The sequence below is a fragment of the Xiphophorus hellerii genome, chromosome 8 (assembly GCF_003331165.1).
Source record: "Xiphophorus hellerii strain 12219 chromosome 8, Xiphophorus_hellerii-4.1, whole genome shotgun sequence".
Taxonomy (NCBI): domain Eukaryota; kingdom Metazoa; phylum Chordata; class Actinopteri; order Cyprinodontiformes; family Poeciliidae; genus Xiphophorus; species Xiphophorus hellerii.
The window spans coordinates 2,864,912-2,890,941 of NC_045679.1; the positions used below are offsets into that span (position 1 = coordinate 2,864,912).

General features: G+C 37.4%; 2 protein-coding genes and 1 long non-coding RNA gene across 3 annotated transcripts in view; 2 read left to right on the top strand and 1 right to left on the bottom strand.

Moving 5' to 3' along the window:
* The window catches only part of LOC116724487 (NLR family CARD domain-containing protein 3-like), a 638,369-nt gene that overhangs the window by 241,828 nt on the left and 370,511 nt on the right, over positions 1 to 26,030 (bottom strand). The gene's annotated exons all lie outside the window — the stretch shown is intronic.
* On the top strand, positions 993 to 20,308 carry LOC116724634 (uncharacterized). Its single transcript, XR_004340189.1, has 3 exons — positions 993 to 1,048; positions 20,030 to 20,109; positions 20,259 to 20,308. It is a non-coding gene; the product is annotated as an uncharacterized LOC116724634 (long non-coding RNA).
* LOC116724499 (protein NLRC3-like) lies at positions 11,347 to 15,962 on the top strand. The gene is made up of 7 exons (XM_032570237.1): positions 11,347 to 11,453; positions 11,688 to 11,837; positions 12,093 to 12,305; positions 12,440 to 12,553; positions 13,561 to 13,639; positions 13,802 to 14,021; positions 14,167 to 15,962. The coding sequence occupies exons 3-7, from the start codon at positions 12,217 to 12,219 to the stop codon at positions 15,960 to 15,962; spliced, it is 2,298 nt and encodes a 765-aa protein (XP_032426128.1). The 5' UTR covers positions 11,347 to 11,453; positions 11,688 to 11,837; positions 12,093 to 12,216.

The following is a 26,030-nucleotide window of genomic DNA, read 5'->3' on the forward strand; positions in this document are numbered from 1 at the left end:
AGGTCTAGATAATCTCAATATGGAATATAATGGCTGAAAACAGAACACATTAGTGAACAAACAGTAAAAGATTATTTAGAGGGTAAGAACTGATGATGTTTGGATGGTTTAAGAAACAAGATCAGATGTTGATCCAGGAAATGGATCAGTCCTTGATTTAACTCTAGTGTCCAGGAAGATTTCAGCTGATTGTGAAATGAGATTTATTAGACGCCTCATCTGGAGGCAGAGATCATTACCCAGTTTTCTGGAATATTCTCCTGACTAAGAACGGCTCACAAGGAAAATTAAAGAGTGGGATGGGTTTAATAGAGTTTAATAGGAACTCAGAATATATTAATGAAAATATTCAGATTCATCTTCAAACTGTCACATCATTCATCAAAGAGTCGGAGGAGTTCAGCAGTTAGATTTCCATGAATATCTACGGAGGATAGAAAGAACTTTAAAACAATGTTGGATGGAGCTCCTGACCAATCAGCCGCAAGAAGCAAAGATGAGAAGAAAAGGACCTTCATGATGGTCAGATGGATGTTTAAAAGTTCTCAGATAGAGAAATAACTAACTTTGGATTTTAAGCAAAACTCACAAATTTGATAAAAATTGAGTTAAAATATATTACACATGAAGCAGCATCTAGAAAAATAAACATTCATAAGGAAAAAATGGAAATTTAATAGTATAGTATTTCTATCTATTTGCTATTTTAACCTCCACCAGGAGGCGACATCTGGAAAATAATCAAACATATAAATGGAATCAGGAAAGAAAGTAAATTCCTTGTTTTCCAGAAGGAGGGAAGAAATCCAGTGAATGATGAGGAAAAAGTAGAAATGAGAGCAGAAACTTGTTCAGATCCAAAGTTCTGATAAATTTACTGAGAAAGATAAAAAAGACAAGATCAGCTCATCCAGAACTTCTGCAGTGGAGGGAGGATTACTTTTACAACCCATTACTGTTGGATTCAGGATGCTGCTTCTTCTTGGTCTCATTGTAAATGTGTGCAGCGCCACCTGGTGGTGTTGGTTGGTAGAGGAAGTGCTGAAAGGTTGGAGGTGTTTGTCAGAGGTGTGTGATGATGGAAGCCTCTCCCTGGTTTGTGAGTCTGAGCTCAGAGATCAAATCTTTGATTCTTGTTGAACTCTTTGTTGAATGTGATGCAGCTTCTCCTTTTTAATGTTTGTATTTCTGGATATTACAGTGAGGCCACAGCAGGTTTTCAGCAGCAGGGCTGTTTAGTGTTTCATTCCTTCATCTGTGTGTGGGAGTGTGGATGGAACAGGTATCCAGGTGTTGTGTCAGAGTTTAGATTGATTGTATTTTAATGCTGATTATTAAATCAGGTTGAGCTTCCAGAAATGTTTCCTTAGTTTCCTGATGTCCTTTTAGGCTTCAGTGAGTTTCTTCAGGTTGTTACTGAGGGATTTCCTTTCTCCTCTCTGTTGGAGCTTTTCCTGTGTTTGGAGAAATGAGTTGTGCTGCAGCAGCACCAACTGTCCTTCTTACATCCACTGCAGTTTGCAATCCAAATGTTGGACTGTTCCTGTCTCAGTGGAGGACAATGTGTGTCTGAGAGACATGTAATGTCCATGTTTGCTGCTGAAAGAGACTGATGGTCTGACCCCCCTCCTCCTTTCAGGGTGGAGCCTGCTGGAGTCCCATTCTTGACACCAGGTCCATGGAGAATGAGGAAGTGTAAGTGTGTTTTTCATCTGATTCATGACAACAAAGCAGCTCACATTCAACCATCTTCAAACTGTCACATCACTCATTCAGGAGTCATCATCAAAGTGTCAATAAATGATCAATAACTGCAGCTGGATTGTGTTTGTTCTCTCCATCAGATTCCTGTCAACTCACCATCGACACAAACACAGTGAACAGAAAACTCAAACTGTCTGAAGACAACAGGAAGGTGACACATGTGAAGGAGCTTCAGTCATATCCTGATCATGATGACAGATTTGATTACTGGCCTCAGTTGCTGTGTAGAACTGGTCTGACTGGTCGCTGTTACTGGGAGGTCGAGTGGAGAGGAGATGTTAATATATCAGTGAGTTACAGAAGAATCAGGAGGAAAGGAGACAGTACAGACTGTGTGTTTGGATGGAATGAACATTCCTGGAGTCTGAGCTGCTCTGATGTTGATGGTTACTCTGTCAGGCACAATAACATAGAAACTCTTCTCTCCTCCTCCTCTGTCTCTAACAGAGTAGCAGTGTATGTGGACTGTCCTGTTGGCATTCTGTCCTTCTACAGAGTTTCCTCTGACTCACTGATCCTCCTCCACACCTTCAACACCACATTCACTGAACCTCTGATTCCTGGATTTGGGTTCTGGTGGACCAGGTCTGGTTCCTCAGTGTTTCTGTGTTGAGTTAAATCTAAAGAGTCTAAAGTTTTTTCCTCCTGTCAGAGAAACTCTCTCACTGTTGAAGAGATAGTTCAGTCTCTTCATGTGTTTTCATGGATCCAAACTGTTTCTTGGTGAAACTCTAACACATGATTCCTTAGAAATTGTTTCTTCTTCCAGTCCTTTAAAGATGGAAGCTGGGATTATTCCAGGATTATTCCAGGATTATTCCAGGATTATTCGAGGATCCATATGTTGTTTTTCTGTTTCCAGTCAAAGATTCTTTTAATTTACTGCAGTTTTTCTCAATCACTGGACATTTTCTGTTTCTGTCAGCTCCTATTTTCTTAAATACGCCTTGATGTCAAATGTTAAATGATCCTTTTGTATATTTGCTGCAGTTATTCTTCATGTTTTTTTAGTGAACAATAAACACATTTTCTTCTGTATTTGATTCATTTGCTGTTCATTCTGTTCTTTTCCTGTTTAAATGTCAATAAGACATTTTTTAAATCTCAACTCTGACTTTCATAAATACCTTATTTACAGGAAAACATTCCCATCTTGAAACCAGTTTAAGGTCTAATGATGATGCTTTGAATGATAAAATGGAGAAAATCTTCATATTTTCTGTTTCATTCAGAACTTCTACCTGAAACTCAGAACATGCAGAACATTTTTCTCTTTGGAGGAAAAATCCCAGGAACTGGAAGATCAGAGCAGAATGAAAACTGGAGATCAGTGTTGGACAGAAAAAGTCTGATCGCTGCATCTCTGCTATATTTTACATTTAAATCTGATAACAAAACTGAATCTAATTTTATCTGCTGCTGACTGCAGGCTGCACCTGAGCAGCTAATGCAGGTTCTACTCTTAATTAAGTCTCTGGTCAAAACAGAGTCCAGTTTGGGATGAGAGACTTTTTGTGGTTCAGTTTCAACATATAAACATTCGATAAGATGGTTGATGGAGCAGCAACAACGTCTGAACCAAAAATGGTTGATAAAAAAAGCGAGGATGTGATGATGACAGAAGAATGGAGGCATAACAGAAAAATAAATACCGTTGGTTTTGAATGCTGCCTACATTTAATAACGTGAAAAAACTACATGTTTTATATTAATTCAATCTGTATTTAATACTTTTTACACAAAATAAAAGTACAAATTTAATGTGTTTTTTTTCTAAATTCAACATATGAAATATTTAGCCCTTAATTTTATGAAAAGATGTTTAGCTCTCTTGATACAAGAGAAAATTATTTTTAAGAAAGTTGCTGCTTATCAGTTAATAGTTATTGATTCCTAAGTTAAATCATCTTTAGATTAATTCAATCAAACTTGTGTCCCAGTTTTATGTACTATAAAAATGTTAAATAAATTAGTGGTTTTCATTAACTATACCCAATAATCATCCTAATAAATATAACAAATTCTAAAAATACGAGTCTCTTATTGTGTAAATCCTCTAAAAATAAGAGTTTTGTTTCTTAAATTATCAAATTAAATTCAGTTTCTTGTTGATTTTCTAAGAAGGAAGTACAGCAGCTCTACAAAATATCTAAAACTCAGACTGAATGGAAATAATCTATAAACATTTATTTTCAAGTCTGGAAACAGATTTAGTGGGATTCAGGTCTGGACTTCGACTAGGCCATTCCAATCCATGACTCTGTTTTGGTCTAAAACTTTTTGTCACACAGTCAAGTTACAAACAAATTGTTTCTTCCTTCTTAACTATGAACTAATCCACAGTACCTTAATTTTAAAAAATGAAACAGTTTTAACCGAAAAAATAAAAAATAAAAATAGGATTCGGCCAATTGTGAGTAACAAAAAACTGAATTTAATTTGCTTTTTTCTTTTTTTTTGGCTTTTCCTCATCAATCATTCAAATGTTTTTATACAACTAAAACATTCATCATGTTTCAAATCAGATAATTACATTTTATAAATTTGCTTACATGTGACATTTAAATTCTGTTTTTTAGATTAATATAGAGAAATTAAATGAGAAAATTAATCCTTGTTTAGAGAGAAAACTCATTGAATTAACAAAAACTGAGGATTCTGCATAATTAAATAACAAAACCAAAAAGTTTTGAATATATAAACTTAAGCCCAAGAAAAGCACAAAACCAAAAATATGAATATGAAAGATTTAATAATACAAGACTGAAATAAAGGACTAAAATGTTTCAGTTCTAGTCTTAGAAAATCTTCCCATATTTATCAAAGTTTAATAAATAAATCAAAATCATATTGAGGCCCAGAAAAGTTTAATTTTGAGTAAAAATCACAGGATGGATCTGAAGTTGCATTTTTATTTGTAAGATTATAAATTGTCTGATAATTTTGCTTCATCTGCATCAACTGTGAAGGGAGACATTACATATATAAAGCCTTTTGTTATCATCTAACAATCATTATTCCCTTCAGCTTTTATTGAAAAACTGCAGAAATATTATCTGAGGAACATCAGATCATCTGAGACTTTTTGGCACAAAAAATAATTTTTTTTTCCTGAGAATTAAATAATAAAACAAATCAAGGTAGAGCATCAGTTTAGGGGTTAATCTCCTCGTGTTTTAAATCTTTCTGCTTTCTTTCCACTTTTTTTTCCTGCTACCGGGTTTTAATAACTTTTGCAAAACGTTTCAGGAAGCGGAACCGAGCAGAAAGCAGCGGAACCGAGCAGAAAGCAGCGGAGCCGAGCAGAAAGCAGCGGAACCGGCGCGGTGGCAAATAAAAGGAGAAACTCAATAAAAGCCACCAAGAAAAGCGCGTTTCCTCTAATGAAACTTTAACGGTTTATTTACAGCGTGGCTTCTGTCTGAATCAGACGCAGCGCAGCGAAACAGCAGATTAATTGTTAAATCCACAAACATTTTCGTTTTCTTTCATTCTGTCCTCTGACATGTAGAAATATTTCCATGTAAATGGGAATTTATATGTTTGTCTTCTGAAGTTATAAACCCCGCTGGCTTTATTTCTTCAATTTGTTTTATTTTGTTTCACCACTGCCATGTACTTAACACTGCCGCTACCGAGAAAGAAATAACGTAATGTGACGTCATCATGTAGAAACCTTCTTGCTCCAACAAAATAGTTTTCATGTTTGAGAAACTCTACTCATGTTTTTAACACAATACATATTTATCACGGTTTTTTGTAACAAAAACGTTCATCCTGTGTTTAGTGGACTACAGCGCAAGGTATTCTGGGTAAATTCAACCAAAACAAAGTCTACCGAGGATTGTACGGAGGCCTATTAGGGCCGAAAACAACTCAGATATTCTGAGATTTTCTAGAAATGACAAAAAAAAATCTGAACTTGGAAAGTCAAAAAATTTACTTGAAAAAGCAAAAAAAATATTGAGATGAATTACAAAAATTTTCTAGAAAAAAAAAACATTTTTGTGTTTCAAAAGTCCAAAAGTTTTTTTCTAAAATTCTGAGATTGAGCTCAATATTTCTGAATTTAATCAAGCAAATTTTCAACTTTTCAAAATCAGATGTCTTCTTGTTTTTTAAAAAAAAGAAGTAAAGTTTTTACTTGTTTTTTTTATTTTTTTACAGAAGACAAAAGAGAAATCCCACAACCACCAAAATCTAACACCTCCATTTTTGTTGACATTTTGCGAAGAAAGGAAGTTGTGCTCAGTGTCTTTGTCTGAGGTTTTTATGTCGTTTCCTACAGTGATACTTGGTGCAGCGCCCCCACAGGCGAGGAGGGGAACAGGTTACTCAAATGGTTTGATTGGTTTGACTCAGAATAGAGAGAAAATATAACAAATGTTCCAGTTTTGGTCAGTAGCAGCAAGTTTATTTGTTAATGTGCTACAGTGGAGATGAAAAAAAAACATTTGCTGAATAATACAGTTAGTCTCCTCTACTTCCTGTTTACCACAGCGACTTGTAGCATCAACATCTAATTAAATTACACTTCACATAATATGGTTGATTCACTGCAAATGACTGAAACAGGCTTAATTCACTTTTTCTTTTTTCGATATCTTTAAAGTTTGCCACAAATTGAAATGGTAACCGGAAGGAAACATAACTTGTGAATTATGTTTCAATAAACCTTTTTTTCTCATTTGGAAGTATAGCATTAGAAAAGATGGATGGAAATGTAAAAATCTGAAGTAACCTTTTCAAGTTTCTCAAGTTTTTTATGTTTCTGGAGGCAGTTTTGGCTTTTCTGCAAAAAGAGCTAATGTGCATAAATTAAGAAAATAAAGATTTACACATAACCAGAAGTTAGTACACAGAAATACTATTTTCTTTTGTTTGTGACATTTTAAAAGTTAGCTCCACATTCGGGTGACTCCTGGATGAAGACATCATGTTGCACCAACATAAAGGGGTAAAAAAATTGTCTGTTTTTGATCAATAAGTAATATTGTTGCCAACGTTTCACAAAACAAGAGTTAAAAAAGTTTTTGAAAAGGAACAAACTGATCAAGCTGACAAGTTTAGAGTTAAAATTTTACTCTAATTTGGATAAAAATGCACATTCCAGTGAATGTTTTGCATTTTCCCTCTAAAGAATCACATAACGCCTCAGTCTGGACTGGAAGCTACAGGCTGAGTTTACAGACTGAACTTGGTTTTAAGGTTTGGAGCAATAAAAGGAGCTGCAGCAACTTGTTGCAGGTCTGCATCAGAGGGCGGATGGGCCGCATCATGGCACATTAACAACATTTCTTCAGTTCCAGATGACTTGGCAGCGCTGCCCTCATCCTCCTGTCTCAGCTGCCGTGTTTTTCTGTCCCGCAGGCAGAACATTTAGAACCTGGAGCCGCCTCACAGCGGGGTTACTATGGGTCGGGCCCATATAAGGTCACTTCCTGCCGGTCCTGGATTGGTTTGGGTCGTCTTCTCTGTAATTACTGCAGCTGGCCTGAAGGAGTTCTGCTGCTGGTCCAGAACAGAAACACGGTCCAAATTAGAGCAAAACACACATATTTTAGAGTGTAATGACACGTTACCACGGCGACCAGAGGACCATGTTTAGACTGCTGGTTCCAGTCCAGGACAGATGTTCACTAAACGGACCAACACTGGATGGATGGATGGATGGATGGATGGATGGACGGATGGATGGACGGATGGATGGATGGATGGATGGACAGACAGACGGATGGATGGACGAAAAGATGGACAGATGGACGGACGGACGGACGGATGGACGGATGGATGGATGGATGGATGGATGGATGGATGGACGGATGGATGGATGGATGATTTAATGGATGGATAAACGGATGTTTTTTCATTGGTTGTGTCTTCAGCAGCTGGTTGATGATGTCACCAGGAAGTGGGCGGAGCCTCCCGGTGGTTCCTATCGGACCAGAGTTGGTCCAGAACCAGCAGGCCTGGCGCTGACTCGGCGTCTCTGTGGTTCTGAAGGACTTTCCCCAGATGCTCAGTTTAGACTGCAACATGCAGCGTGTTTACCCGGCAACAGAAGTTGCATTGCTGTTGTCTTTGGCAACCTCTACTTCCTGTTGCTCACGGCCAATCAAAACGTTTTGTATAACCTCGTTAAAAACACGATGAAAACATGATTAATTCACTTTTTCTTTTATTCAAGACATTTTAAAAGTTAGAAATCAATTATCATAATGTAACTATATATTTTATTTTATAAATATTCCATTTCCTTTGGAATATTTCTGGTATATTTTGACCCACTGATGCACTACAGATGTTAATAAACTTACATAAACATCTTAATGCATAATAATACTCAGATTCAGCTCAGTGATAAACTGCCAGCCATCTTTGTTGAATCCAAGTAACCAACCAATTGGAAGAAGCCTAAAGACTCCGCCCTCCTCATTTGCATAATCAGGCAGAAATGCGTAAGAAAAGTTAAGTAAAGGAGGTGAGGCAACACAAAGAGAACAAATGCTTGTATAAGGAAAAAACAAAACAAAATATACACATTTCTTGATGAAAATGTTAGGAAAACAAAAACAAAATATGTAAATTTTATTTTTAATTATGTCAGCTTTGGTCCTCCGTAGAAAAGCTCCCCAGTCGCTTTGTTTTGCAGTCGGTTGGTCAGTGTCAAAAGCTGAAAAAAGCAGAAGTTAGTCGGGCATCTGGGTGTTGAGGTCAATAAATGTCTGAAACTGGCTCTGAACTGTTGACATGCTTGTAAAGGCAGCAGCACAAACAGACGGTCACACGGCCTGACGGGTGAAGGCGGAGAAAGGGTGAAAAAACAGATTTAAAAACAAGTTGGATGATCTTTTTAACACGTCTGAGTGAGAGTTTGAGGTTTAATATGCTGAACATTCGTGAACTTTTCTGCATTTATCTTCCATGGTTGTTGCATAAGCGTCGCCCGCGACGACGCCGTCCTTCTGCCGCCATGTTTTACTGTCTTTATTTATACATTACAACATTTTTTTCTGACTAATTTGACATTTTTGTTACGTTATGTCTTGAAAAACAGCAACATGAATCCAACACTGATGAAAGAAGACATAAAATTTTGTATTTCAGTCAAAAATGTATATATTTTTAGCAAAAATACGTAATTTATGTTAAAAGTTCTTCTCTTTTTGCAAAATAATATAGTTTGGTCATGACATCACTTTTGCATTTCACTTTTATACAAACATATTTAAAATAAAATGAATCTGTGCATTATTTGTTTTGAATAGACAGTAATAAGGCATATTTTTATGAAATACTCAGTTATTTCTCCATTGGTTTTGGGGTTTTAGACTGAAAAACATTGAAAATCTTCAGATTAGATGTGTAAAATCTGTAGTTAGTTTAAAAATAACTAGTCCATATAATAATAAATCAATTATAGGACAAAGTGTTTCTAATTTAAGTCAATCATGGTTGATTGTAGTTCCATAAAACATTTAGAAAAAGTAAATTTTTTGGTCATTTATATCCGCAATATGGTGAATGTAGCTCAATGAAGTTGAAGTTTGACTCATATAAATACTTTAAATGTTACACAATAGTCCAGATTTATTAAAAAAGAGTGGCCTAGCCCTTTAATTTATGACTCACATCTGAACTTGAGTCAAATGTTCTTATCCTGCTCACACTGAACACAATAAAATGCTCTGTTAGCCGACAAGATGCAACAAGTTATTTTGTTTTTGTTTGTTTTCTTACTGATGAAATTGTGCCAACTGGTAGAGCTGCAGATGAAACATTTATGGCACTTTTTGCCATTTAGTAACTTTTACACGTTACATGCAGTCATGTAGTTTCTCCCTCTGCAGAAATCTTCATAAAACAGTCATGGACTCCCAGGCAGCTAATTTTTCATTAGCAATCTGGTTTTTGTGAACATCAGCAAAAAGTTCAAGTTTCTTGATGGTGGATTTTATTTTCTGACATTTTAACCTCCCAGAAGTCAAAATCTTGCAGATTTTATACAGAAATGTAACAAAACCGACAATTTATTTGTCTGTAACAATAGAAAATATGTCAAACAACACAACAAATAGGAATACGGTTATTAATCTAATTTACAAACATTTAATACAACTCAAAAGGGAATAGATAATGCACTCTCAGGTTATCTATATTTCTTTTTTTTTTGATGATGATGATGATTTGAAACATTTAAATGCAGCATAAAAGCAGAAGTATTTTTTCTCAGCTGCAGTCCCAGACCTGGAAAAGCAACGCTGCGTCATTACAAAGCTGAGCAACATGCAAAAACAAAGGCATCTTCACAACAACATGATAATTGTTGTTTCCATCCTATGAGCTGTTCCAGAGGAATCAGAGCAAGAAATAAACTCTTCATAGAGAAACCAAAAGAAAAACAAATCAAATTTGTCTGTTATTATTATACAACAATGTTATTAAAGCTCTTTAACGGGCTGTTGCATAAAAATATACAGGCTCAAAATTAAAACTGAGCCCAAACTGTAAAGTTGTGGGTTGGAAAACAAACAGAGAGTCGATGGTGCAGTAGATGCTCTGGCACCCCATGTGGTGAGTTTCTCTCCAGGCGTAAACAGGCCGGCTGAGTCTTCTGACACGACGCCAAACAGAAAGCTGGAGAATGTGGAAACAGCTGCAGGTCGGCCCTCAGAGCCCAGAGCGAGTGGTTGTTTTGCTGAAACAAAAATAAATAAATAAATAAATAAATCATCCAGAACAACAAAACAAGTTTGGACAGTGAACCTTCTTTTGCCTGCTTATGGAAAACTTGACCCCAGTGCCTTATAGTGGCCTCATGTAACATTCATTGGATGTTTGGTTTGGCCAACAATGACCACTACAAATAATGTGTAAATAATTTCACATATAAGTCGCTCCAGAGTTTAAGTCGCAGCCCCGGCCAAACTATGAAAAAACTTATAGTCCGGAAAATACGGTGGTTTGGATTCCTGCCCACATTGGTGTGATAGGAGATGAGTTGGCTGATAGTTTTGTTAAGAGTGCAGCAAAATAGAATATTGTTGATTTAAATATTAAAATAAGTAAAAATGAGGTAAAGAATATTATTAAAATTGATATCAAGAAGAAATGGCAAGAACACTGGGATAGAGGAGGCAATGCTAGATTTTATTATAGCATCCAAAAAATAGTTGGGGAATTTAGGAAATGTAATAGAGTTTAAAAAAAGAAGATGTTATATCTAGAATAAAATTTGTACATACAGGATTAAAAAGTACTCTTAAAATAATTAATAAACATAATACAGGTTGTTGTAATTATTGTGGAAAAATAGAAACAGTACAACATATATTTTTAGAATGTAATAAATATGTTCAGGAAAGAGAGGTGTTACTTAGAGATTTAAATAGGAATAAAAATAAATTAGATATTAGGGAATTGTTTCAGAGATCATCTGCGGATGTAGTTTTTAGCAGTATTTTAGTTTTCTAAGAACAGGTATTATAGGGAGATTATAATAGTTAAACGTCTGATCCATCCTCCAATCCGGAAGGTGGCGCTAATGCACCTAGACGTTGTTTGCTAACCGCAATAAGAAGGAAAGAAGAAGAAGAAGCTTTATTTAGATGTTATTCCAGTCCGTTAGTTGCGTCTCAGCCTGTTGTGTAATTTTTCTTCTTTAACTCTTTGGATCGTTTGAACAAACTGTAAGTTTGATTTGTTTCTTTAACTTTTTCATCACTTTAACTTTTTCCTGATTGTTTCTAATCTCTGATGTTTGGAGAAAAGTTTCACTTCTGATTTCAGCTGAAACATTAAAATCTCTGCTGTTTCTACAGGATTATTAGATTATTGATGAACTGGAATCAAACAACATGATGAACAGCTGATGTCTCACTGTTTTCTCCGAACTGATTCGTGTGTTTTTTTTACCCCTCCAGGGGGTCTTTTTGTGGACCCTTTTTCATGAAGTAGGCTGACAGGAAAGGGGGAAGGAGACGGGGAAGACATGCGGCAAACGGGTCCGGGAGTCGAACCCGTGACCCATCGAGGACTTGAGGCCTTCAAATGTGGCCATTGAGGCCATTAAGGTGCGCCACCACGGCATGCCGGTGTTTTTTATGGTATCAAATTCCAGTCTCCACCATTGACGTCAGCAACAGTGTCCTGTTGCTTCCTTTCAAAATAAAATGTTATTGTTAAAATGGGTTTGATTCAGTCAGATTATTAAGTAGTTTGATGGAACAGATAATCCACTTGTAGAAATTAATGATTGTGAAATAAAATACTTCCTGTTGTTCATGTTGAATCAGTGAATGTAAATGTTGCTCCATGTCTCCATCTAGTGGACTGATAGTAGAAGTGCAGCAGCTGATGGCAGCTTCCTCTGCCTCTCTGCTGTCTGACTGCTTTCACCTGACACTTCTAGAAAGGTAGAAAGTGTGTGTGAGCTGATGTGAATTCAGCAGCATGGATCAGTGTGAGGACAGAGAGGAGGGAGTCCCTCCCTCTAAAACCACTCTGTGTGGGGAAGATGAGAGCCAGAGCAAAGGTCAGAGGTGAGATCACCATCTCTAACTGTCTACAGCCCTTTTCACACAGTTTTCACTATATCAGGCCAGAACAGACGTGGTGATGAAGCTGCTGCTGCTCCTCTTTGCTGATTAAGTTTTAATCATCATGTTTCTGTCAGGATCCATCAGAGACTCAAACCAAAACCAGAACCCAGCTGTGTGTCCTTTAAGAGCGACATGTCAAAGGATGCATTCATTGACTTTAAATCTCCTGGATCTCCACCATCAGCGAGGTGAGATGTTTCTAATTGCTGTAAGTGTGGAAACTGAACCAGTATGACCCCAGATGTTCCCAGTTATACCCACCCTACCTTCCTACCTACCTACCCACCTATCTATCTCTCTATCTATCTAAATTACGCCCCAGATAGGGCGTTCCCTAGTATGTCATTTCCTTTAACCTTAGATTTACATGCGTGTACTCTGTGTGTGCATTTATACAAGTATGCAAATACCTAAAAGAGAGAGGAAAACACAGAATTATTTATTCTCAACAGGATTTCCAGGATACATTTTAAAAACTCTCATAACACCCAGGAGAGGACCGCACATTGGCACACACCCACATATTTCAATCAATCAATCAATTTTCTTTATAAAACACTCTTCAAATTAAAAACAGCTCAAAGTGCTCAGTCCTCCTTTATGTCCACATCACCTCAGATTTATTCATAGAAACCTGATGGATGTCCCACACTGTCCTGAAGACCTGTGTGGACAGAGCCTTCATTTCCACTGTCCCCAAGCTCTGGGACAATGTGTCCACCAGCATCAGATCTGCTGACAGTGTGGACTGTTTGAAGTGTAACATCAACTTTTTTTTACGTCTACTGAGTGATTCTGGTGTTACTGTAATTCACAGGTGTGAAATCTCCAGTCCTCAAGGGCTGGTGTCCTGCAGTTTTGAGAGGTGCCACAGGTACAAAACACTGGAATGAATTGACTTAATTACCTCCTGTGTAGATCAGTTCTCCGGAGCCTTAATGACCTAATTATTCCGTTAAGGTGTGATGCAGCAGAGGCACATCTAAAAGTTGCAGGATACCGGCCCTTGAGGACTGGAGTTTGACACCCCTGCTGTAATTCATTTTCCTCTTTCTAACTCCTTTGTCTTGTGTTCATGTGATTCTCTGATTTTCTGCTTCAAGTATTTTTAGAGTGAAACTCTGGGTGATTTCCTCTGTGAATACTGCTGAATGAATATTTCCTGACTTCCTAATTGTTCCTGGTTCCTCCACAGAGTGGACCAGCAGAGCTCAGTGGTTCCCAGTGGTCCATCTGTCCAGCAGCATCAAACACAGCTGGACTCCATATTGATGGTCTGTAAATGAAAAAATAACTAATTTTTCATGAGTTCTGTTCAAAGTCACCTTCATGCTACACTTTGTAGATCAGAGGACTGTCAGTCTGTCCAACATGCATCTGGTGTTTGGCTCCATGATTTCACTCTGATGTTTCCTTTATCTATTATTCTATTCCAGCTGCTGGAGGAAAACATTGTCACTTTTGTGAAGAATGAGCTGAAGAAGATCCAGAAGGTTCTGAGTCCAGATTACCCAGAACTTTCAGAGAGTCAGAAAGAGGATAAGGTGTTGGAAGGTGAGGAAGAAGAACAGAGGAGCAGCAGAGAGGCAGTGATGAAGATCACACTGAACTTTCTGAGGAGGATGAAGCAGGAGGAGCTGGCTGACCGTCTGCAGAGCAGTAAGAGGATTTCTACAAAGATTTAACCTGATGGATAAATCAGACATTTACTGATGTCTGAAGAGATGGAATCACATTTACTCTAACCTCTACAGAATATGATTTTTATTCGTTCCTGATTTTACTTTTTATGTTTATTTAGAACAGATTGCTGCTGTTTGTCAACATCAACTTAAATCTGGTCTGAAGAAGAAGTTCCAGTCTGTGTTTGAGGGAATTGCTAAAGCAGGAAGTCCAACCCTTCTGAACCAGATCTACACAGAGCTCTACCTCACAGAGGGAGGGACTGGAGAGGTCAATGATGAACATGAGGTCAGACAGATTGAAACAGCATCCAGGAAACCACACAGACCAGAAACAACAATCAGACAAGAAGACATCTTTAAAGTCCCACCTGAAAAAGATCAACCAATCAGAACAATGATGACAAAGGGAGTGGCTGGCATTGGGAAAACAGTCTTAACACAGAAGTTCACTCTGGACTGGGCTGAAGACAAAGCCCACCAGAACATCCAGTTCATATTTCCATTCACTTTCAGAGAGCTGAATGTGCTGAAAGAGAAAAAGTTCAGCTTGGTGGAACTTGTTCATCATTTCTTTAGTGAAACCAAAGAAATCTGCAGCTTTGAACAGTTTCAGGTTCTGTTCATCTTTGATGGTCTGGATGAAAGTCGACTTCCTCTGGACTTCCACAACAAGGAGATCCTGACTGATGCTACAGAGTCCACCTCAGTGGACGTTCTGCTGACTAACCTGATAAGGGGGAAACTGCTTCCCTCTGCTCTCCTCTGGATAACCACACGACCTGCAGCAGCCAATCAGATCCCTCCTCAGTGTGTTGGCATGGTAACAGAGGTCAGAGGGTTCAATGACCCACAGAAGGAGGAGTACTTCAGGAAGAGATTCAGAGATGAGAAACAGGCCAGCAGGATCATCTCCCACATGAAGACATCACGAAGCCTCCACATCATGTGCCACATCCCAGTCTTCTGCTGGATCATTGCTACAGTTCTGGAGGATATGTTGGAGACCAGAGAGAGAAGAGAGCTGCCCAGCACCCTGACTGAAATGTACATCCACTTCCTGGTGGTTCAGATCAAAGTGAAGAAGGTCAAGTATGATGGAGGAGCTGAAACAGATCCACACTGGAGTCCAGAGAGCAGGAAGATGATTGAGTCTTTGGGAAAACTGGCTTTTGATCAGCTGCAGAAAGGAAACCTGATCTTCTATGAATCAGACCTGAAAGAGTGTGGCATCGATATCAGAGCAGCCTCAGTGTACTCAGGAGTGTTCACACAGATCTTTAAAGAGGAGAGAGGTCTGTACCAGGACAAGGTGTTCTGCTTTGTCCATCTGAGTGTTCAGGAGTTTCTGGCTGCTCTTCATGTTCATTTGACCTTCATCAACTCTGGAGTCAACCTGATGGAAGAAACACAAACATCTAGGAAGTTTTTATTATTTAATAAACCTAAAATAATTTCTCTCCATCAGAGAGCTGTTAACCAGGCCTTACAGAGTCCAAATGGACACCTGGACTTGTTCCTCCGCTTCCTCCTGGGAATTTCACTGCAGACCAATCAGAGACTCCTACATGGTCTGTTGACTCAGACAGGAAGTAGCACAGAGACCAATCAGGAAACAGTTCAATACATAAAGGAGACGATCAGTAAGAATGTATCTGCAGAGAAAAGCATCAATCTGTTCCACTGTCTGAATGAACTGAATGATCGTTCTCTAGTGGAGGAGATCCAACAGTCTCTGAGTTCAGGACGTCTCTCCACAGATAAACTGTCTTCTGCTCAGTGGTCAGCTCTGGGTTTCATCTTAGTGTCATCAGGAAAATATCTGGATGTATTTGACCTGAAGAAATACTATGCTTCAGAGGAGGTTCTTCTGAGGCTGCTGCCAGTGGTTAAAGCCTCCAACAAAGCTCTGTAAGGACACAGATTGTTACTGTCTTTATTTTTGATAAAAATCTGTCAATGATGCGATAAATATTGAGTCATGCTTTATCAGTTTGTTTACTCGTGCATTGTCTCCTCAATATTGGCCACTAGGAGATGATAAGTAAAAGAGAGAGCAGCTATCATAGGTGACTATTCATAATGTTACATGTTCAAGCAGCAGAAATATTTTTTTTCTATTGAAGCTGACACCGGATTAATGCAGTTCATTATAGAAATTGTTTCTCTTGCCAGCCTCTTTACTGGCTGCTGTATTGCAGTCTTTTAAGGCTGGAGGCCCAACTATAGAATAAACCAGTTCACAATACATGTATCATAAAGTTGTGGAAAATATTATATTTCTTCAATCTGTGTAAAAAGAATATAACTGACTGGAACAAAAAGCATAAATTTTGAAGAATTATTTAATATTTTTCTCTCTGTTTCCTCAGACTGAGTGACTGTAACCTCTCAGAGAGAAGCTGTGAAGCTCTGTCCTCAGTTCTCAGCTCCCAGTCCTCCAGTCTCAGAGAACTGGACCTGAGTAACAACAACCTGCAGGATTCAGGAGTGAAGCTTCTCTCTGCTGGACTGAAGAGTCCAAACTGCAACCTGGAAACTCTCAGGTAAAATGTTCTCAATCCTGGTGAAACCAGATTTCTGTTGTTTACCTGCTTTCAAAGACGATGTAATTATTATTTGTTATAATAATAGATGTCTGACTGTGACATGGTTAACCATGCTAAATCTCAACATATAATGTCATGTAGTGGTGGAGTAGGGTGGTGAGGCAGATGCAGCAGACCCAGGATGAGATGATTAATGGTTGATTTAATGATAAACAAACGTCAAAACAGTCCAAAAACACAGGCAGCGCGACTGAGCGGAAGCCATGGCTCAACGCCGGTAGCAACTGATTTTACGAATGAACACACGAAGGACTGAGCGCACATTAGACAAGGACCGGAAAAAGACACAGACACACAGGTGACACTAAATACACAGGAGGGTAATCAGGGAATGAGAAACACCTGGGAGTAATCAAAGGGAGGACAGAACAACACGAAGACTCAGGGACACAGAAAACTCTGAATAAATACACAGAAAAACACAGAACATGACAAATAATGGCTAATTTTCATTTACTCCAGGCAGAAAGAACCAAAAAGAGAGTTATTAAGAAAAGTGGAGGTCAGGCTTCGACTGATAGTGTAACTCTGGTATTTGACAGATTGCTGCATCCTAGTTGAACAAAGGATCATTATTGCAGATCTTTCCAACCAGCAGTTGTCAGACTTTCTCCACCATCGTGCGAGAAATGTTGATTTTCATTACCTACAAAATGAAATACAGTTTTATTAATATTTCATATTTGTAATACGTTGAGCACCAGTTTCTTGAGTGTTTTCCTCTCGTGAAAATGACCAGTTCAGACCTTGGGTTCTACCTCAATGTTCTCATATTCTCATCATGTGATGAATTGTGTATCTGCAGCTTATCAGGCTGTTTGGTCTCAGAGGAAGGCTGTGCTTCTCTGGCCTCAGCTCTGACCTCCAACCCCTCCCATCTGAAAGAGTTGGACCTGAGCTACAATCATCCAGGAGACTCAGGAGTGAAGCTGCTGTCGGCTGGACTGAAGGATCCACACTGGAGACTGGAAGCTCTCAGGTATGGAGGAACCTGCTGCAGGAGCAGAGAAGATCTGATAGAGGAGGAAGAGGGAGAAATGTCTTTAGTCAGTCTGCTGGGAAACATTTAGGTTGACGATAAATATTTAATTTGATAATTAAATATATAGTCTGCAGCCATTTTATTTATAAATGAATGGAAAACATTTTGAACCCTTTTTGTCTGTTATGTCAGTTTAATAACTCAAATTATCTCTGGTAATTTTGGTTGTGTAACTTTGCAAACAAACTCATTTAAACTGTATTAATCTTTCACATGGTGCTGAATGAACCTGGGAAACCGACCCATCTACTGGAACCACAATGACATGGTAGTCAGAGCAGCAGGGGGCCAAATATAGCTCCATGTGGAACCAAGAGGTTGGAGAGAGAAAATCAGTTTGAAACTGTTTCCTATCAGAGTTCAGTTTGTCTCTCTGTCTTCACAAACCAGGAGCATCATGGGCTGGGCGGGGCTTCCACTGATGGATCTACTGAGAAAATACAAGAAGCTGATTGGCTGATGGACAGGAAGTTAAAAATATGAAGATAAATGACATCATAAAGCAAATATTATTGGTATTGAAGAGACATGAAAAAATGTTTCAGTGACAGGAAGAAAGGAACAGAAAGATGAACAACATCTAGAAAAGATCATCTATGTTCAGAGAAACAAGTAGAGGAACTGATCTAGAATATGTAGCAATAGAGACAATAATAAATGAGGTGAAATTAACTAGAGATAATTATGAAAGTTAGATTAGAATCAGTTAATCCAGATTAAAGGTCTAGATAATCTCAATATGGAATATAATGGCTGAAAACAGAACACATTAGTGAACAAACAGTAAAAGATTATTTAGAGGGTAAGAACTGATGATGTTTGGATGGTTTAAGAAACAAGATCAGATGTTGATCCAGGAAATGGATCAGTCCTTTATTTAACTCTGGTGTCCAGGAAGATTTCAGCTGATTGTGAAATGAGATTTATTAGACGCCTCATCTGGAGGCTGAGATCATTACCCAGTTTTCTGGAATATTCTCCTGACTAAGAACGGCTCACAAGGAAAATTAAAGAGTGGAGGGTCTTTAATGGAGATAAATAGGAACTTGGAATATATTAATGAAAATATTCAGATTCATCTTCAAACTGTCACATCATTCATCAAAGAGTCGGAGGAGTTCAGCAGTTAGATTTCCATGAATATCTACAGAGGATAGAAAGAACTTTAAAACAATGTTGGATGGAGCTCCTGACCAATCAGCCGCAAGAAGCAAAGATGAGAAGAAAAGGACCTTCATGATGGTCAGATGGATGTTTAAAAGTTCTCAGATAGAGAAATAACTAACTCTGGATTTTAAGCAAAACTCACAAGTTTGATAAAAAATTGAGTTAAAATATATTACACATGAAGCAGCATCTAGAAAATAAACATTCATAAGGAAAAAATGGAAATTTAATAGTATAGTATTTCTATATATTTGCTATTTTAACCTCCACCAGGAGGCGACATCTGGAAAATAATCAAACATATAAATGGAATCAGGAAAGAAAGTAAATCCCTTGTTTTCCTGAAGGAGGGAAGAAATCCAGTGAACGATGAGGAAAAAGTAGAAATGAGAGCAGAAACTTGTTCAGATCCAAAGTTCTGATAAATTTACTGAGAAAAATAAAAAAGACAAGATCAGCTCATCCAGAACTTCTGCAGTGGAGGGAGGATTACTTTTACAAGCCATTAGTGTTGGATTCAGGATGCTGGTTCTTCTTCTTGGCCTCATTGTAAATGTGTGCAGCAGCGCCACCTGGTGGTGTTGGTTGGTAGAGGAAGTGCTGAAAGGTTGGAGGTGTTTGCCAGAGGTGTGTGATGATGGAAGCCTCTCCCTGGTTTGTGAGTCTGAGCTCAGAGATCAAATCTTTGATTCTTGTTGAACTCTTTGTTGAATGTGATGCAGCTTCTCCTTTTTAATGTTTGTATTTCTGGATATTACAGTGAGGCCACAGCAGGTTTTCAGCAGCAGGGCTGTTTAGTGTTTCATTCCTTCATCTGTGTGTGGGAGTGTGGATGGAACAGGTATCCAGGTGTTGTGTCAGAGTTTAGATTGATTGTATTTTAATGCTGATTATTAAATCAGGTTGAGCTTCCAGAAATGTTTCCTTAGTTTCCTGATGTCCTTTTAGGCTTCAGTGAGTTTCTTCAGGTTGTTACTGAGGGATTTCCTTTCTCCTCTCTGTTGGAGCTTTTCCTGTGTTTGGAGAAATGAGTTGTGCTGCAGCAGCACCAACTGTCCTTCCTACATCCACTGCAGTTTGCAATCCAAATGTTGGACTGTTCCTGTCTCAGTGGAGGAAATGTGTGTCTGAGAGACATGTAATGTCCATGTTTGCTGCTGAAAGCGACTGATGGTCTGACCCCCCTCCTCCTTTCAGGGTGGAGCCTGCTGGAGGCCGATTCTTGACACCAGGTCCATGGAGATGTAAGTGTGTTTTTCATCTGATTCATGACAACAAAGCAGCTCACATTCAACCATCTTCAAACTGTCACATCACTCATTCAGGAGTCATCATCAAAGTGTCAATAAATGATCAATAACTGCAGCTGGATTGTGTTTGTTCTCTCCATCAGATTCCTGTCAACTCACCATCGACACAAACACAGTGAACAGAAAACTCAAACTGTCTGAAGACAACAGGAAGGTGACATTTGTGAAGGAGCTTCAGTCATATCCTGATCATCCAGACAGATTTGATAACTGGCCTCAGCTGCTGTGTAGAACTGGTCTGACTGGTCGCTGTTACTGGGAGGTCAAGTGGAGAGGAGGAGTTGATATATCAATGAGTTACAGAAGAATCATGAGGAAAGGAAACAGTACAGACTGTGTGTTTGGATGGAATGATCATTCCTGGAGTCTGAGATGCTCTGATGATGGTTACTCTGTCAGGCACAATAACATAGAAACTTGTCTCTCCTCCTCCTCTGACTCTAACAGAGTAGCAGTGTATGTGGACTGTCCTGCTGGCATTCTGTCCTTCTACACAGTTTCCTCTGACTCACTGATCCTCCTCCACACCTTCAACACCACATTCACTGAACCTCTGATTCCTGGATTTGGGTTCTGGTGGACCAGGTCTGGTTCCTCAGTGTTTCTGTGCTGAGTTGAGTCTAAAGAGTCTAAAGTTTTTTCCTCCTGTCAGAGAAACTCTCTCACTGTTGAACAGATAGTTCAGTTTCTACATGTGTTTTCATGGATCCAAACTGTTTCTTGGTGAAACTCAAACACAGGATTTCTTAGAAATTGCTTCTTCTTCCAGTTCTTTAAAGATGGAAGCTGGGATTATTCCAGGATTATTCCAGGATTATTCCAGGATCCACATGTTGTTTTTCTGTTTCCAGTCAAAGATTCTTTTAATTTACTGCAGTTTTTCTCAATCACTGGACATTTTCTGTTTCTGTCAGCTCCTATTTTCTTCAATACGCCTTGATGTCAAAAGTTAAATGATCCTTTTTCAGTGTTGTATAAAGTACTGAAATCTCAGAGTCAAGTAAAAGTACAAGTACCTCTCCAAAATACGACTGGTAAAAGTCCAAGTCACTGACTGAAATGTTACTTGAGTTAAAGTCTTAAAGTATCTGAAACTTCTTGTACTTAAGTATGGAAATTACTGTAAAAATGGATGTACTCAAGTAATGTAATGAAAAGTACAAGTAAAAAGTAAAACAAAGCAAATGCAGTTTGAATGACTTTTTTTATATTTTGGTAAACTTGTCAAATACACTTAAAATAATGTACCCAACCAAGTGCAGGCAAAATTAAACCTGCTAATAGATTGTTCCAGTTTTAAAGAGTAGCACATGTTAATGGTTTGTGGTTTTGAACTTGCATGCCTTTCCTATATTCGTTAAATTGAGTCTAAATTGCTATCGCTATGGCTTCTGTCCCCCTTGAACAGAGGAGTCTAGGTAGCCTGCTACAGTCAACATTAGGCCTAAGCTAAATACACCACGTATGGAACTGAAACAATGCCAAACAAAGTTCATTTATACAGGTAACGTTATGCTCAAGATTTCTCAATAGTGCCTAGTGACCAAGCTATAGTTACTGAAACAGGAGGATTATAACCATTTCATAAGAAGTTACCTCGATGTGTTTCTTCAAGTTGGACGGGGAGTTTTTGTAAGATAGAATTTCCACGTCTTCGGGCAGGAATAACATAAACTGCATGCGGTACGACGAATCTTTAACACCCACGAAAGAGTGTATTGTGTTTAAATAAGGCCATGGGCTCTCATCACCAGCTGGTGGTTCCCCTGGAGCCGTGTCCGACGTAGTTGCAGTCGTTGTGGTCTCCGTCTCCTCCTCCATGTGGCTGCTGCTGATTGCGAGACTTGCTTTGTGTTTAATGGGAGAAGCGAAACAGGTGTATCCTATTGGTGGTGATGAACAAGCCCAGGCAAGTAGGCTACTGACTTTGTTCGGTAGCCTACTTGCTAATCAGTAGGTGGGGTCAAAACACTTGCATTTCTCTCTCTCGCTTTTTTGTAACGAGTAACTAAACCACACATTGAAAATGTATCGGAGTAAAAGTACGCAATTAAGTTCGGAAATATAGTGAAGTAAAAGTAAAAGTCATCAAAAATTTTCATACTCGAGGAAAGTATGAAGTACTCCAAAATATACTTAAGTAAAGTAGTGAAGTATTTTTACTTCATTACTATACAACACTGTCCTTTTGTATATTTGCTGCAGTTATTCCTCATGTTTTTTAGTGAACAATAAACACATTTTCTTCTGCATTTGGTTCATTTGCTGTTCATTCTGTTCTTTTCCTGTTTAAATGTCAATAAGAGATTTTTTAAATCTCAACTCTGACTTTCATAAATACCTTATTTACAGGAAAACATTCCCATCTTGAAACCAGTTTAAGGTCTAATGACGATGCTTTGAATAATAAAATGGAGAAAATCTTCATATTTTCTGTTTCATTCAGAACTTCTACCTGAAACTCAGAACCTGCAGAACATTTTTCTCTTTGGAGGAAAAATCCCAGGAACTGGAAGATCAGAGCAGAATGAAAACTGGAGATCAGTGTTGGACAGAAAAGGTCTGATCGCTGCATCTCTGCTATATTTTACATTTAAATCTGATAACAAAACTGAATCTAATTTTATCTGCTGCTGACTGCAGGCTGCACCTGAGCAGCTAATGCAGGTTCTACTCTTCATTAAGTTTCTGGTCAAAACAGAGTCCAGTTTGGGATGAGAGACTTTTTGTGGTTCTATTTCAACATATAAAAACTCGATACGATGGTTGATGGAGCAGCAACAACGTCTGAACCAAAAATGTTGGATAAAAAAAGCGAGGATGTGACGATGACAGAAGAATGGAGGCATAACAGAAAAATAAGTACCGTTGATTTTGAATTCTGCCTACATTTAATAACGTGAAAAAACTACATGTTTTATATTAATTCAATCTGTATTTAATACTTTTACACAAAATGAAAGTACACATTTAATGTGTTTCTTTTTCTAAATTCAACATATGAAATATTTAGCCCTTCATTTTATGAAAAGATGTTTAGCTCTCTTGATACAAGAGAAAATTATTTTGAAGAAAGTTGCTGCTTATCAGTTAATAGTTATTGATTCCTAAGTTAAATCATCTTTAGATTAATTCAATCAAACTTGTGTCCCAGTTTTATGTACTATAACAAAGTTAAATAAATTAGTGGTTTTCATTAACTATACCCAATAATCATCCTAATAAATATAACAAATTCTAAAAATACCAGTCTCTTATTGTGTAAATCCTCTAAAAATAAGAGTTTTGTTTCTTAAATTATCAAATTAAATTCAGTTTCTTGTTGATTTTCTAAGAAGGAAGTACAGCAGCTCTACAAAATATCTAAAACTCAGTCAGACTGAATGGAAATAATCTATAAACATTTATTTTCAAGTCTGGAAACAGATTTAGTGGGATTCAGGTCTGGACTTCGACTAGGCCATTCCAATCCATGACTCTGTTTTGGTCTAAAACTTTTTGGCAAAATTGTGAAGTTACAAACAAAGTGTTTCTTCCTTCTTCAACAGGACCTTATTTTTAAAAAATGAAACAGTTTTAACTGAAAAAATAAAAATAGGATTCGGCCAATTGTGAGTAACAAAAAACTGAATTTAATTTGCTTTTTTGTTTTTTTTTTGGCTTTTCCTCATCAATCATTCAAATGTTTTTACACAACAAAAAAACATTCATCATGTTTCAAATCAGATAATTACATTTTATAAATTTGCTTATATGTGACATTTAAATTCTGTTTTTTAGATTAATATAGAGAAATTAAATGAGAAAATTAATCCTTGTTAAGAGAGAAAACTCATTGAATTAACAAAAACTGAGGATTCTGCATAATTAAATAACAAAATCAAAAAGTTTTGAATATATAAACTTAAGCCCAAGAAAAGCACAAAACTAAAAATATGAATATGAAAGATTTAATAATACAAGACTGAAATAAAGGACTAAAATGTTTCAGTTCTAGTCTTAGAAAATCTTCCCGTATTTATCAAAGTTTAATAAATAAATCAAAATCATATTGAGGCCCAGAAAAGTTTAATTTTGAGTAAAAATCACAGGATGGATCTGAAGTTGCATTTTTATTTGTAAGATTATAAATTGTCTGATAATTTTGCTTCTTCTGCATCAACTGTGAAGGGAGACATTACATTTATAAAGCCTTTTGTTATCATCTAACAATCATTATTCCCTTCAGCTTTTATTGAAAAACTGCAGAAATATTATCTGAGGAACATCAGATCATCTGAGACTTTTTGGCACAAAAAATAATTTTTTTTTCCTGAGAATTAAATAATAAAACAAATCAAGGTAGAGCATCAGTTTAGGTCTAAATCTCCTCGTGTTTTAAATCTTTCTGCTTTCTTTCCACTTTTTTTCCTGCTATCGGGTTTTAATGACTTTTGCAAAACGTTTCAGGAAGCGGAACCGAGCAGAAAGCAGCGGAACCGAGCAGAAAGCAGCGGAGCCGAGCAGAAAGCAACGGAACCGGCGCGGTGGCAAATAAAAGGAGAAACTCAATAAAAGCCACCAAGAAAAGCGCGTTTCCTCTAATGAAACTTTAACGGTTTATTTACAGCGTGGCTTCTGTCTGAAGTCAGACGCAGCGCAGCGAAACAGAAGATTAATTGTTAAATCCACAAACATTTTCGTTTTCTTTCATTCTGTCCTCTGACATGTAGAAATATTTCCATGTAAATGGGAATTTATATGTTTGTCTTCTGAAGTTATAAACCCCGCTGGCTTTATTTCTTCAATTTGTTTTATTTTGTTTCACCACTGCCATGTACTTAACGCTGCCACTACCGAGAAAGAAATAACGTATTGTGACGTCATCATGTAGAAACCTTCTTGCTCCAACAAAATAGTTTTCATGTTTGAGAAACTCTACTCATGTTTTTAACACAATACATATTTATCACGGTTTTTTGTAACAAAAACGTTCATCCTGTGTTTAGTGGACTACAGCGCAAGGTATTCTGGGTAAATTCAACCAAAACAAAGTCTACCGAGGATTGTACGGAGGCCTATTAGGGCCGAAAACAACTCAGATATTCTGAGATTTTCTAGAAATGGCAAAAAAAAAATCTGAACTTGGAAAGTCAAAAATTTACTTGAAAAAGCAAAAAAAAAAAATATTTTGATTAATTACAGAAAATTTCTAGAAAAAAAATATTTATTTTGTGTTTTAAAAGTCCAAAAGTTTTTTTCTAAAAAATGTTTCTGAAATTGAGCTCAATATTTCTGAATTTAATCTAGCAAATTTTCAACTTTTCAAAATCAGATGTCTTCCTGTTTTTTTTTAAAAAAAAGTAAATTTTTTACTTGTTTTTTTTATTATTTTTTTAACAGAAGACAAAAGAGAAATCCCACAACCACTAAAATCTAACACCTCTCCATTTTTGTTGACATTTTGCGAAGAAAGGAAGTTGTGCTCAGTGTCTTTGTCTGAGGTTTTCATGTCGTTTCCTACAGTAATACTTGGTGCAGCGCCCCCACAGGCGAGGAGGGGAACAGGTTACTCAAACGGTTTGATTGGTTTGACTCAGAGCAGAGAGAAAATATAACAAATGTTCCAGTTTTGGTCAGTAGCAGCAAGTTTATTTGTTAATGTGCTACAGTGGAGATGAAAAAAAACATTTGCTGAATAATACAGTTAGTCTCCTCTACTTCCTGTTTACCACAGCGACTTGTAGCATCAACATCTAATTAAATCTCACTTCACATAATATGGATGATTCACTGCAAATGACTGAAACAGGCCTAATTCACTTTTTCTTTTTTCTTTTTTCGATATCTTTAAAGTTTGCCACAAATTGAAATGA